The sequence below is a fragment of the Elephantulus edwardii genome, unplaced genomic scaffold (assembly GCF_000299155.1).
Source record: "Elephantulus edwardii isolate Elephantulus edwardi_28Jun2011 unplaced genomic scaffold, EleEdw1.0 scaffold00254, whole genome shotgun sequence".
In the NCBI taxonomy this organism is placed as follows: domain Eukaryota; kingdom Metazoa; phylum Chordata; class Mammalia; order Macroscelidea; family Macroscelididae; genus Elephantulus; species Elephantulus edwardii.
The window spans coordinates 3,899,759-3,912,791 of record NW_006400004.1 but is presented as its reverse complement, the minus strand read 5'-3'; the positions used below and the strand labels follow the sequence as shown (position 1 = coordinate 3,912,791).

Here is a 13,033-nt window from a genome sequence, read left to right as displayed (position 1 = left end):
CCATGTGATTTACTGTCTCTGAAAATCTACTGGAGGATAAACTCTGCATTGTTTCTGACATTAGGGAACACAGCAGTAAGAAGCTCTAGTGGTACTGTGGTTAAGACATTTAGCAGCTAACCAAAGGGTTGGCAGTTTGACACTAACAGCTGCTATGTGAGAGAAAGATGAGGCAGTTTGCTTACATAAATATTTACAGCCTTTGAAATCTTTGTTGGGACTTTCTACTTTGTACAACAAGCCTGCTTGTTATGAGTCAGAACTGACTCTATGGAAGTAAGTATGTAGCTACTAAAATGCAATGTTTTTTCTCATTTTTTAGTATGAGAGTTTTTAAAAAACAAATTTCTGAGTGTGCAGTAACAGTGATGATAGTGGGACAGAAGATAGGAACTGTATGTGTTTCATACGTAACTCTCTACCTATTAAGACAGAGTTCTACTGTTAGGTAAAATAAGCAGCTCAAGGAATGAAGGAAAGGAAAAAGGTATGAAAAAGAAGAAAGCTTTGTTCAATTTTGGAATTTTTCTTTCCTCCAAAGTATTACTGATTAACATTTCCAAATTTAAACAAAATACTGAGATAAACTTCAAATATACTGACACCATTTCCCAAGCTATAGGGTAAGAAAATTTTACACTATGAAGGCATTTAGTTAAAGCACTATTAAGTACAAGAAATGTCACTGATTGTTTTACCTACTAATATTAAAAAACACTTTTCAGTTTTAGAATTTAATCAATGCCTTGATAAAGAAGCAGATCTTATAAAATGAAAACTAGAATATGATTTAAAATGTTTTAATTACCTGAATAATTTTATCACCTGGTTGCAATAATTTTGAAGCTGGTCCTTCAGGTTGTACTCTTGTCACAAATATACCCTTTAACAGTAACACAAAAGATAATTTAACCAAAAACAGTATGCCCAAAAACAAAGAATCAAAGAGTAGTCTTCGTTCACACCATAAAATATTTGAATTGTATTGTAAGTTTTCTTCTTTGTGTTCTGTGAATACTACTGTGACAATGGGTAATTTAATCTTATCTTTGATAATTCTGACCTTAGAACAGACAATTCCCAGGGTATGGACAAATCACAACAGTTTTTTAAAGTTATGTAAATTTGACTTCACTTTGAAATGAGTGTTAGGTGCCATCAAATTGCCTATGACTAACAGTGCCCCTATTAACAACAGAACTGAACCTTGCCCTATGTCCTTCTTATGATCTTTGATATGCTTGAACTCACTGTCACAGTCACTGTGCCAATCCATCTTGCTGAGGGGGGAGTCTTCATTTCTTTCTCTGACCTTCCAGCTTCCGAGCTTGATGTCCCTTTCAAAGGAATGGCTGCCACTAATAACATGGTCAATGTATGCAAGATGATATGTCACCATCAAGAGCACCTGGCTGCACTTCCTTCAAGGCAGACAGACTTGTTTGTTTTTCTGGCAGTATTTTTCCCCAATACCGCAGCTCAAAAGCATTGATTCTTCTTATATCATCCTTATTCACTGTCCAACTTTCAGATGTATAGGAAGTAACTGAAAAGACCATGGGATGGATCAGGCACTTCTTAGTCCTTAAGCTGATATCTTGCTCTTTAGCACTTTGGGGAGGTCTTTGACAGCATTTTTTCCTAACACATCTTTTGACTTCTTCACTGTTGCTACAATAAGTGCTGACTGTAGTTCTAGTAAAATGAAATCATTGACAATTTCAATCTTTTTTTCCATTTATCACAATGCCGCCTACTGGTGCAGTGTTGAGGATTTTTGCATTAATATTAAGGTGTAATCAATACTGAAGGCACCATAAGTGCTTCAAGTCCTCTTCACTTTCAGCAAGCAAGGTTGGTTGTGTTATCTGCATTAACCCAGGGTGCTGATGAGCCTCCTTCAATCCTGATGATATTCTTCTTCATACAGCCCAGCTTCTTGAATGATTTATTTAGCATACAGATTAAATAGGAATGGAGAAAGGATTTGGTCCCCCAATGCACACCTTTCCTGATGTTAAACCATGCAGTGTTTCCTTGTTTTGTTCAGAAAACAGTTGTTTGGAACTAGCTCCTACTTAAAACAAATTATTCATCACCATCACCTTCACTTGCTGCCTATACAGCTTTAAAATAATTGGAAAAAAAGCGTCAGGGCTTTTCTTGTAATATTGCAAGGCTAAATTAGAATATTCTTATTTTGCTGTGTGCTGCTGAGTGGGTTTTCAGATAGAGTAAATTGCATGGGAAGAGAATGCACATCTTTCTCTTGTGGAGCAGCTGGTGTTATTGAACCACATACCTTGGCAGTACAGCTCCTTAACACTAAGCCACCAGAGTGGTGTTGGAGAAAATGACAAATATTCCATGCTAAAACAAAAAGCTATGTCATGGGGAAAAAAAAATGCAGACAGTGGGTTCACTGCTGGCAAAGATGGTGAAGATTTGTCTCTTATATTTTGGGTATGCTGCCAGGAGAGTCTATTCCTTGGAGAAGGACATCATGTATGGAAATGTGGAGGGTCAGCAAAGAGAGGCAGACTATCAGTGAGATAGGAGAACAGTACTGCATCAATGGGCTCAAATGTGTCAGAGATGATAAGGATGGCAGAGGGTAACCGGACAGTGTTCAGGTCAATTGTTCATAGTGTTTCTATGAGTTGTATTTGACTTGACAGCACCTAACAACCATATAACATCAAATAAGAACTGTTCACACCTGTTTAGGCTTCAAATCAAAGACAGTTTAGAACTGACCTTCCTCATAATCAAAGAACTGCTTGTAGAGTGATTTCTGTTAAAGTGATGAAATTACTTCTGTGGATGTGTGTGTGTAAAAACAATCAGAGACGGAAAATCACATAATAAAAATTTGGTTAAAATACTTTTCTTCAAATATGCAACTTAAACTGATCAAATTTAAAACAAAAAGCCAAATCATAAGGTGAAAAGCCAAAGAAATGGTTGTTTATTTAAATAAAAATCTATGGACATTTCAAGGACATATATGAACAAAACTCACATCATCATCAGGTCTGAACGGGTTTCCTCTCCCTCCGACGCCTCCTGATATGCTAAATCCAAGTTCTGGATCCTTTTCAATCCTCACTCGAATCTAAATTAATATTCAAATAAAATTAGTATTACTTTAAAAAACTTACAACACAACAACATTCATATTTAATAGTGAATTAACACCAAAAAAATGATCTATAAACATTCACCATCTAAAATAAATACTTGGGGAAACAGTTACACATGGAATATTATGTTAATATTAATGAGTTAGTGAATTAAAGCTGAAATTTTTAAGCAGAGATTCTAACTCTATTATTGCTTATTTTATCAGGTAAAGCATTTAATTAAAATTAAACGTATTATAATTTTTAGACATCATTGGTTCTTAGTGACAGTATAAAAACAAAATGTGTATTAACATTTCCATTTGTGAAATATCTAAATTATAAAGTATATCTGTTTACTGGCTTGTTTATAAAAAAGTCTTACAGACCAAAGGGTAGTTTTTGTATATTATCTCTGATTATATCTATAAAAGGGGTTGGAATTTCTTTATTCAGCTTTTAAAGGAAGAGCCAAACTGCCTTTCAGAGTGGTTGTACCACTGTAAAATCTGACCAACAATGTATAAGAGTTCTTATCTCAACATATCCTCTCCAACATTTATTACTTGCTGCCCTGTTAAACTTTACCATTGTTACTGGAGTGAGATGTATCTCAATGTGGTATTGATTTGCATCTCTCTTATTGCCAGTTGTTTTGAGCATTTCTTCACATGTGTCTGTTGGCAATTTGAGTATCTTCCTCTGTGAAAATTCTTTTCATGTATTTTGTCCATTTTGTAACTGGGTTATCAGTCTTTTTCTTATGGCGGTCCAGGAGTATTCTATAAACATTTGTTATGAGACTCTTGTCTAAGCTGGTATTGCCAAATGTTTGTTCCCAGTCGGTAGGTTTTCTTTTCACCTTGTTGGGAAAAGTTTTTGATGTGCACAGAGATTTAATCTTTAGAAGGTCCCATTTATCAGGTTGGTGCTTTCTCAAAAAGCTGAACATAGAAATTTCCTGACACAGCTATTCCACTGCTTGGAATATACCCCAAGAAAATAACAACTGAGGCACAAATAGAGACTTGTACACCAATGTTCACAGCAGCATTATTAACCATCGCAAGAACATGGAAACAGCTGAGATGTCCAACCATAAAAAAATGGATTGAGAAATTATGTTATATTTACACAATGGACTACTACGCAGCAAACAGGAGCAATGATTTCATAAATTACTACCTGACTTGGGAAGGACTGGAAAGCATTATGCTGAGTGAACTAACAGTCCCATAAAGACAAATACTATATAATAAAACCATGATTGTAGAGTGAGTATGAGGGACAGAGGGTGGAAGTAGAGGGGTAAGGATGTGCGGGTAGGGACGATTAATCATGGGGTCACACAATTTGATGGGTGTGGGGATGAGGGAAATGGGAAAAATCTGGTAGGAAAAACAATGTATTCAAATTCTGCAAATAAACTAGTATAAAAAACAATGTAATATAGAATGAGTGATTGTATGAAACACAATGTAAATGAAAAATTGTATAAAACACAATATATATGAATGAAACATGTAAAGGTACTATATGAAAATCAAGAAAAATGTTAAAAAAATAAAATCTAAAATAACAATTTTTAGAACACAATTAGGAAAATGATGTAAGAATAAAACTTTGTTAAAAACACCTTATTTCCAAAGGTTCAACAAAAATGAATAAGGTATATCCCCAAGTTTCTAATAAAAATTATTATTTTTCTAATATTGTCATACTATACAAATATAATGAATTTTTTTGTTTTCCATTTTTGTTTTAATAAATTCAAGTTTTGATAAACATATAGTGTTTAACTTTGTTTACCATTGCTTATTGAAACTTTCCAGTTCAACAGTCAGCAGAATACCAGTGGTTTGAGTGCAATGGGAGTGTTTCAAGGTACAATTTCAGGGCTTTCTTATGTCTTCAAACAATTCAGCTTCACTTTGGTTTTTAAATATTAGATTTTTTTTTTGTTATTTATCTATTTATTAATTTTATATTAGTTTGTTTACAAAATTCATATACATTGTGATTAATATGCATTGTGTGTCATACTTGTTCATTCATTGTGTTTCATACCGTCATTCCACATATTATGCTTTATAAAATTAATCACCATTGATCTATGCCCACTATTACCCTTTTTAAAATTTTTTTTAATAATTTTAATGAACATTTACAGAGAATTTGGATTTCCATTCATTCATTGCTGCAATAACTAATGAATTTTAAAAAATAATGAAGTAATTAACCAACTTTAATGGTAACAGTAAAGTGGTCCAAAATGAGCAAACAATAATTAAAATGTCCAAGGAAGTATTTTTAATTATCCATTTTTAGTTTGAGGAAGAAATTGTGTCAGCTTGCTATTTATCTTTATTTCTTCCCCAAAATACTGAGAAGCCTTTTCAACTTTTTAAAAATAAAAAACAGGTATCTCTAATATACATATTGCCATTTAGTAAGGTAAAATAATTTTTAATTGTGATTTTAATTAAAGTTTACAGAAAACCTGAATTTTCATTCACTCATTGCTTCCTCTATAGTAATTGAAAATATGAGAAATCAAGATTGTAAGAAACAAATAATTGCAAACCATCATGCTTAAGTGTGATAATGATTGGGAAGCTTTGACTATTAATAGTCTGGGTAAACAACTGCCATAAGAGAAAAAAAAGTCATGCTTAAAACATTGAATCCTATGTTAGCAAATCAGAAAAGGAGGGGATCATAAAAGCCAAGTTATAAAGTTTAATATTTCATTAAATTTACCATACAAAATAGTAAAAATGTTTAGTTCTATACGGATTTACTGTCAATAATTAAAGACTTAGAAAAACACATTATAACTTTAGGCTCATATTTCAAATATTGATTATTCTTACCTCTTGCTTTGCCAGTTCATGGCCTTGTCTAGGAGAACAGTGGGGCTGTGTATATGGAGGCTGGTGGGCCACTTTCAGCATCAAGTAATCAATTAGTTGTTCTCTAGAGGGATGCCTTGCCACAGATGTCTGAGGAGGGGGATGATGTATTTGACTGTAATTTGCCTGATGAGGCCCAAGAGGCTGGCCCATCTGTCCATTACTCAAAGGCATCTAAGAAAAACATCAAGTGTTTTAAAATGACCAGTAATAATATCTTACTGCAAATACTTGGATTTTCTTAAAATTTAAGTATTACAAAAGCACTAAGGTTTAACATCCTAAATCACATAATACCATCTCACTTTACACTATCTTTGTAAACTAAACTTTAAAAACATTATCTTAATTCTCAATTTGCCTGAGTGCTTACTGATAAATTCACTCTTCCAAGTTTTCAAATGGAAGTAAATCATATGTTCATTTTAAATGGTGTATTTTGTTATATAGAAATGTTATCTATCTTTCACTAACAAATTAAAGTAAAAAGTAGTATGTAACAGCATGCTAAATATCTCCCCAATTTACAATTATACAGAAACATAAAAAGTGCATTTGCCGATGTTTGTTTCTTTAGATCAAAATTATTGTCTTAAATTTTTCTACTTAATGACTATACTTTTATCTTTTTTAATTTTTTATTATTTTGTGTGCGTGTACCGTCAAATCAGATCTGACTGGTACAGGAGGATATTGCGCCTCCTTCTCCGGCAGAGCATCTGGTGGATTCGAACCGTGTTCCTCGGGGATTGCAGTGCAGCTTCTTGCCACTAGGCCACCAGAGCTCCCCTACTTTTATCTTTTAACTATTTTTCCAAATTCAACAAGTCAACTCAGCTGAATTGACTTATTAGTAAATTTATTTATCCTCACAAATAATTGACAATTGTAAAACTCTCTTAAGTATTAATTTCATAGACCATTAACCAGAAATATTGAGATTTTGATACTCTATTAGTCCTCACGAATGAAACAAAAACCTGAGAGTATTCTATTTTGTTGTGGTAATGACTGCCAGTTTTTTCAGAGACTTAGCTTATTTTAGACTTAAAAAATCACCTTTTTTTGGGAATGATGGTAATAATTTACTGTTATTATGGGGAAATCTATCTGAAAAAGGGGAAATTTTACAGTCACATTGTATCTGCACACAAATAAGATTTTATTATTAATAAAAAGATGACCTAATCTATACAGAAATTGTAGAAAAATTATAAGGAAGATAATGTGAGCCATTTTCTCTAAAACTGTCAAAAAGCATAAAAGGAAGAGAGATCAAAGCAACAGTTTCAGAAATTGTGTTAAAGTTGCTGAAAGATACAAAGTAGTTCAACTTCAATTAAAAAAGATATTGTACATTAAAAAAAAAAAGACTTCCACTGAGCTATACTTAGTTAATTCCTAAGTCTTGCAACTTAAGTGTTTTCACTATATAACAAACCTTGTATGGGTAGAGGAGAATGAGGTACTGTATTATCCTGGTTGGCTCAGGATACGGCAAGATTCAGAGCCACCATTCAGAAGGTCAGTTTGAGTTGTAGTTAACTCAGCACAGAACAACAAATCCTTCCTCTTTGAATACAACATTATGGTTACTATTTGACCCCTATGGTTTAAAAGAAATTGATCTACCTAGGAGTAACTTGCTATGTATCAGAGAGCTGGACAATGACTAGGGATGAGCTGTGGTGTCGGAGAAGAGTACTGAATATACCCTGGATTGCTAAGAAAACGAACAGGTTTGTCCTGGAAAGGGTGACGCTGGGCTGCTCCTCGGAGACAAGGATTTTGAAGCTTTGTCTGACATATTTTGGACATGTTGCAAGGAGGGACCAGTTTTTGGAGAGGGACGTCATGCTTGGGAGGACGGAGGGTCAGCACAGGAGAGGAAGACCCTCGATGAGATGGACTGATTCAGTGACTGGGGTAATGGAGGTAGGTGTGTCGGAGATGGTGAGATTGGCACAAGATAGGGCAGAGTTTAGGGCTGTTGTACACAGGGTCTCTATGAGTCACAGGTGACTCAATAGCACATAACAACAAGAACGAGTAACTAACTGGTTTTACAGTTAATTATAATGTTATGTCCAGTCTCATAGATAATACTTTTTATTCTTCATGTATATGTCATTATTCTTACATGAAGATTTAGGGTCATTTTCCCTTGGAAAAAGCCTCTGGATAGTAATTACTCCTGATCTATTCTTAAGATTCCTTAATACGTGGATGTTTGGTCTCTTCTGACATTGTACATCAGTGTTACATACGGGCTTTATCAAGTTATGATTAATAGATGGCTTTATAAAAGAAAAAAAAACCATTTAAACAAACTCAGTAACCTAAACCACAAAATACATATTAAGCAGTAAAGAAACTAAATGACAGAGTGAAATTAAAATAAAATAAGGCTAAAATAAATAGGTATGTATAAACTCCTAAATCAGATGGTTTGGGGGCTCACTCTTCATAATACTGTAAACGTTTTATTTAACAATTTTGCCTCAGCTGGCTACACTATAGCAATTAGATATGAAAAAGAATAACAGAGGGAGAATGATCTAAAATAAAAAATCCATTAGATCGGACATTGGCAACAAATAAATCTTAACTAAATGAGTAAAGCTTTTTAGCTAAGAAAGTACTCAGACTATAAATATTACCCGTTGCGCAAGCTATACAAATCTTTTTAAAATTTTTAAAAATTATTAATTTCAATGAAAATTTACAGAGACTTTGGATTTCCATAAGGTAATTTAAATCATATTTTAAAAGTCTTTTAAAATGAATTCAATACTAAAAAAGTACTACACTGGTGGTGCAATGGCTAAGCACCCAGCAGCTAACAACAAAAAAGGTTAGCAAGTTGAATCTACTAGTAACTCCATGGAAGCCAGTAAGCTTCTGTAAAACCTGTGAGGTAGTTGCACTCTGTCCTACAGAGTTATACTAGTAGGAATCAACGTAATGCAGTTTTTATTTTAGTTGTAAAGTAATTAAAATTTCCAATTACATTTAGGTCAAACTCCAAAAATCCCAATTTAATGGATAAAAGCAGGAGGTGGTACTACAGAAATCCAAATACAGAAATAAAATGATGATTCTCCAAGTTGGCAAAAATCATGGAATAAACTGAAAAATAGCAGTTTATAAATATTTTGTATTATTTAAGGAAAAAATTCTTACTAATCAGTTGGGCAACGTCCTCAAAAAATTATTTTTGGTGTTACCATTTTAATATGATAATTCTAGTTCTAAACCACACAAGCTTAATAAGCTCACAGAGAGAAAATAATTTATTTCCTGAGCACCTACTTTCATCAAGGTGTCTGGAGTGCCATCTTTGTGACTAAGTGTAGCAGATGAGTAGTTCTGCTGTCCTGAAATGAATACATCATCTTGACAAGGATCTCCTGGACTGGATGTCTGGGGATTCTTCAAATGAGGAAGAAATAAAAGTGAACAAATAATGCTCTGTAAGATGTGAAACCAAAATGATGATGACACTTCAGAGGAAGGAATAAGTAGAGCTAGATAGTGAAAAGATAAAGATCCAAAGCAAATATTACCATCATAATCATCACTTTTAGCCTTCTTCCAAAGCTAGGAGACAAAATGTTCATTTTTGTAATGTATGAAAGTTTATACAGGCAAATATTGGTAACTATTTCTCTTTAATACATATACATTTCTACACTTTTTTTTTCTAACTTTAGATTTACAGTGATACCTAGCTTTTAATTCTTTTGAGCAATACATTTATTTGTAAGAATGAGCATACTCAAACTTTAAGATCAAATAAAGTATATTCCAGCGAACTCTTGTGGTTTAGTGGTAAAAGAATTGCAATGTCAATCCAAAGGTAATGTGTTTAGAATCTACCGGCTGCTACATGGGAGAAAGATGGGCAATCTCCTCCCGTGCAATTTATTGCCTTCTGAAAATTTGCTGGAGGGCCAGCTACAAGTCAGTTCCAATTCGATGGTACACTATAGCAGCAATAATAAAAAGATACACTAGTTGAGATTTACAAAAAGATTTCGGGAGAAAAAATGTCAACCTTTAAATATCACAGTAAAAAGATCTTCTTTTTTTCCTTATTAATCCAACCGGTATTTTGAAAACAAATGGTTTGATGAAATATTTTAAAAATCAACTATATTTTGATTTATTTTAATAATGAATTAAAAGGTAAAAGACTCTAAATGGTAACTTTGTATGTAGTTTAAATCACTGATAGTATTAAAAGGGGAAAGAGACTCAGCATATCTCTATCTTAAATATCTCCTGTAATTCTACTGGGAGAAGAAAAATGGCTATATGTTTCACTATAATAGTTTTAAAAACAACTAGACATATTTGAGAATACTAAAAAGATTGTGATAATAACCTGAAACTTAAGCCTCAATGTACAACTATGCTAATCCATTCTTTAGTAGAACAAGGATGTAAGTAATTAAAAAGTAAAATTAAATGGGAAAAAAATTCCCTCGACGGCATTAAACAACAACAACAGTTTAAGCAAGTAAAAATGTTACTGTAGAAGAATTAGGGGTAAAGAACAATTGTTTTAGACGACCATGAATGGCAAATATTACTCCTGAATGAATTGACTGATCTTTACCTTATGTTGGCATGAGAAGAAATGCTGAGCAGCCCTATTGGTAGTTACCATATTTCACTCACTCTATTTCAAACCAGAAAGCTTCAAAATGATTGCTGCCACCTTCATTTAATATACAAACCAAGTGGTAGTAGGTGAGAAAAAGGTAGGGCAAGATAAGCTGAGGCTCAGGCAGAGAAAAGTGAATCCAGCAGAACTTCCTACTCTGAAACACAGTCACATCTAAAAAAGGACTGGAGTGGGAGTTAGGGTGAAAATAGAGGTTCACGAAAAAGTGAAGGAAATAGAAGCAAGCAGTCAATATGGCCATATAATAATAGTGAAGGTTTAAACAAACAGCAATGCAGGAAAAAAAATTGCTAAGTGATCACGCTAACACAAAGTGGTTGAGGAAAAAAAATTCTAAAAAAGGATCTAGGCAAAGAGTTGTTCTGGTCTTTTTCTCATCTATATTCTTATCCTGATCTTTAACTTCACCATCAATCAAGATGCAGCCATTCACCTCACAATTATTACTAATGACTGTGGTCAAGTGTAGGTTAATATAAAAGATTTTTGTTTTGAATTCCATTGGTATTTCTCAGTTTCTCCAGCCTCAGATTTAATAATGCTTGATGAATTTTGATAAAACTTTCAAGGTCCAAGTTTTGTTATTAGCCAATTCACAGTAACGTTGCAAAATGTAATTATCTCCACAATCCCATTATGGACTACATAAAATATAAATCTTGAAACCCTCCTTTAAGGAAAGCAATTCACTGATTTTAATATTGAGAAAAACACTGCAAAGAATAATTCTGGAAAACTTCTGAGAAAGGTTTGCCTTTCTGCATGGATAAACTGGCTATAGCCTTAGTTCAAGATTCCCACTTCAGAAAAAAAAAATATTATGGGAAAAGTAGGAGGAAGTAATTTAGATTTCTAACTCACAGGAAAAAAATTTCTTCTGGAAATGTTATTTATTTTTCCCCCTTCTATATACTAAAAGTACTGGTCTACTGTATACATGTAGATACTCACTCGAAAAATGTGCCCACCAGAACCTCTTCCGTCTGCAACACTCAAGGCAAGACTGCCCTGGCTGCCATGCAGATCCCTAGAGCTGCCATAGTGAAAGCTGCTTACAGCAGTGAAATTGGAATTAAAGGACCTTGACAGCATGCTCTGAATAAAGAGGGGATAGATTTAACAGAGATTAGTGTAGCATGCAAAATTCACAAGACATGTTATTATGTAGTTACCCCAATCCCATGTGAAACAGCATGCAACACTGAATTTTCAGTGCCCCACTGGTACTGTTATCATGTATTATATATTTACATGACAACATAATATACACATGTAAATACAATGTTCACGTTTGAACACTGGGGAAGAAAATAAAAACACGTAGCTAATTTTAAAATATTTCCTAGGGAGCTCTGGTGGCAGTTTGTAGGGAAATTTAATGCTAATTTAAAATGTTTTCTTGGCATCTTGTTAGAAATTCTTCAGAAAACAAGAATTAATGTCATATCTAGATGACATTTATGTATATATGTTAACTTAAATAGAGAAGACAAACTTAATGTTCCTATACTGAAATCTACAAAAACAGAAATGCTGTGACAAGCATGTACCTTTAGGGAAACTTTAATGTCTCCAGATTTTCAGGAATAATCTCTAAAACCAAGAAACAGTCTAGAAAGAAAAGGATCTAAGATTACTATATAATTACTATATACACTTTATAGATTCAGAAGAGAAATGAAAACCTAAGGTTCTAGATCAGAGCAATATGTTCCCAAATAATGTCATCAGGATTAAAGAGAAGTAGAGTCAGTAAGCATTAAATTATAATTGAAAAATTAATTAAACATATACACATATACATAGAGCATTCATTTGAATGTTCTACACAAAGCACAGTAGCTTGATTGATCTATTTTTTATGATGTGTGCATAGTGAAACAGGAGTCCCTGGGTTGTGCATGTGGTTGCTAGCTAAAAAGGTTAGAAGCACAAAGGTCTATTTCTGAAAAAACAGCCACTCAGACCCCTACGGAGGATTATTTCTACTAGGATACATTTGAAAATTACTATGAGCTGACTAGAATTGACTGGATAGCACAGGTAGTGTTTTTAGGTTGGTTTTTAAAATTAAGAGGATTCAACTGAATAATGTATATAAAGCACTTAACACAGAATGTGGCACTTGGAATGTTATAAAAATTGTAGCTCGAGCTGAGATCTGAAGGGTAAGAAACAGGTTGAGAAGTATTAAAAGTTGTTGTTGTTTGCGACTCATAGCGCCCCTATGCACAACAGCCCTAAACCCTGCTCTATCCTGTGCCAACCGCACTGCCTCTGACACACCCATCCCGATTACCCCAGTCACC

At 33.6% G+C, this 13,033-nt stretch overlaps 1 protein-coding gene across 1 annotated transcript in view; it reads right to left on the bottom strand.

Annotated features, from left to right (window-relative positions):
- Positions 1-13,033, bottom strand: part of LOC102859928 (protein LAP2-like) — a 147,129-nt gene that overhangs the window by 11,364 nt on the left and 122,732 nt on the right. The window contains exons 22-25 of the mRNA XM_006899383.1: positions 11,676-11,819; positions 5,996-6,208; positions 3,023-3,115; positions 809-883 (exon numbers count right to left, since the gene is read on the bottom strand). Coding sequence (XP_006899445.1) covers positions 809-883; positions 3,023-3,115; positions 5,996-6,208; positions 11,676-11,819 — 525 coding nt within the window. The remainder of the gene's footprint in view (positions 1-808; positions 884-3,022; positions 3,116-5,995; positions 6,209-11,675; positions 11,820-13,033) is intronic.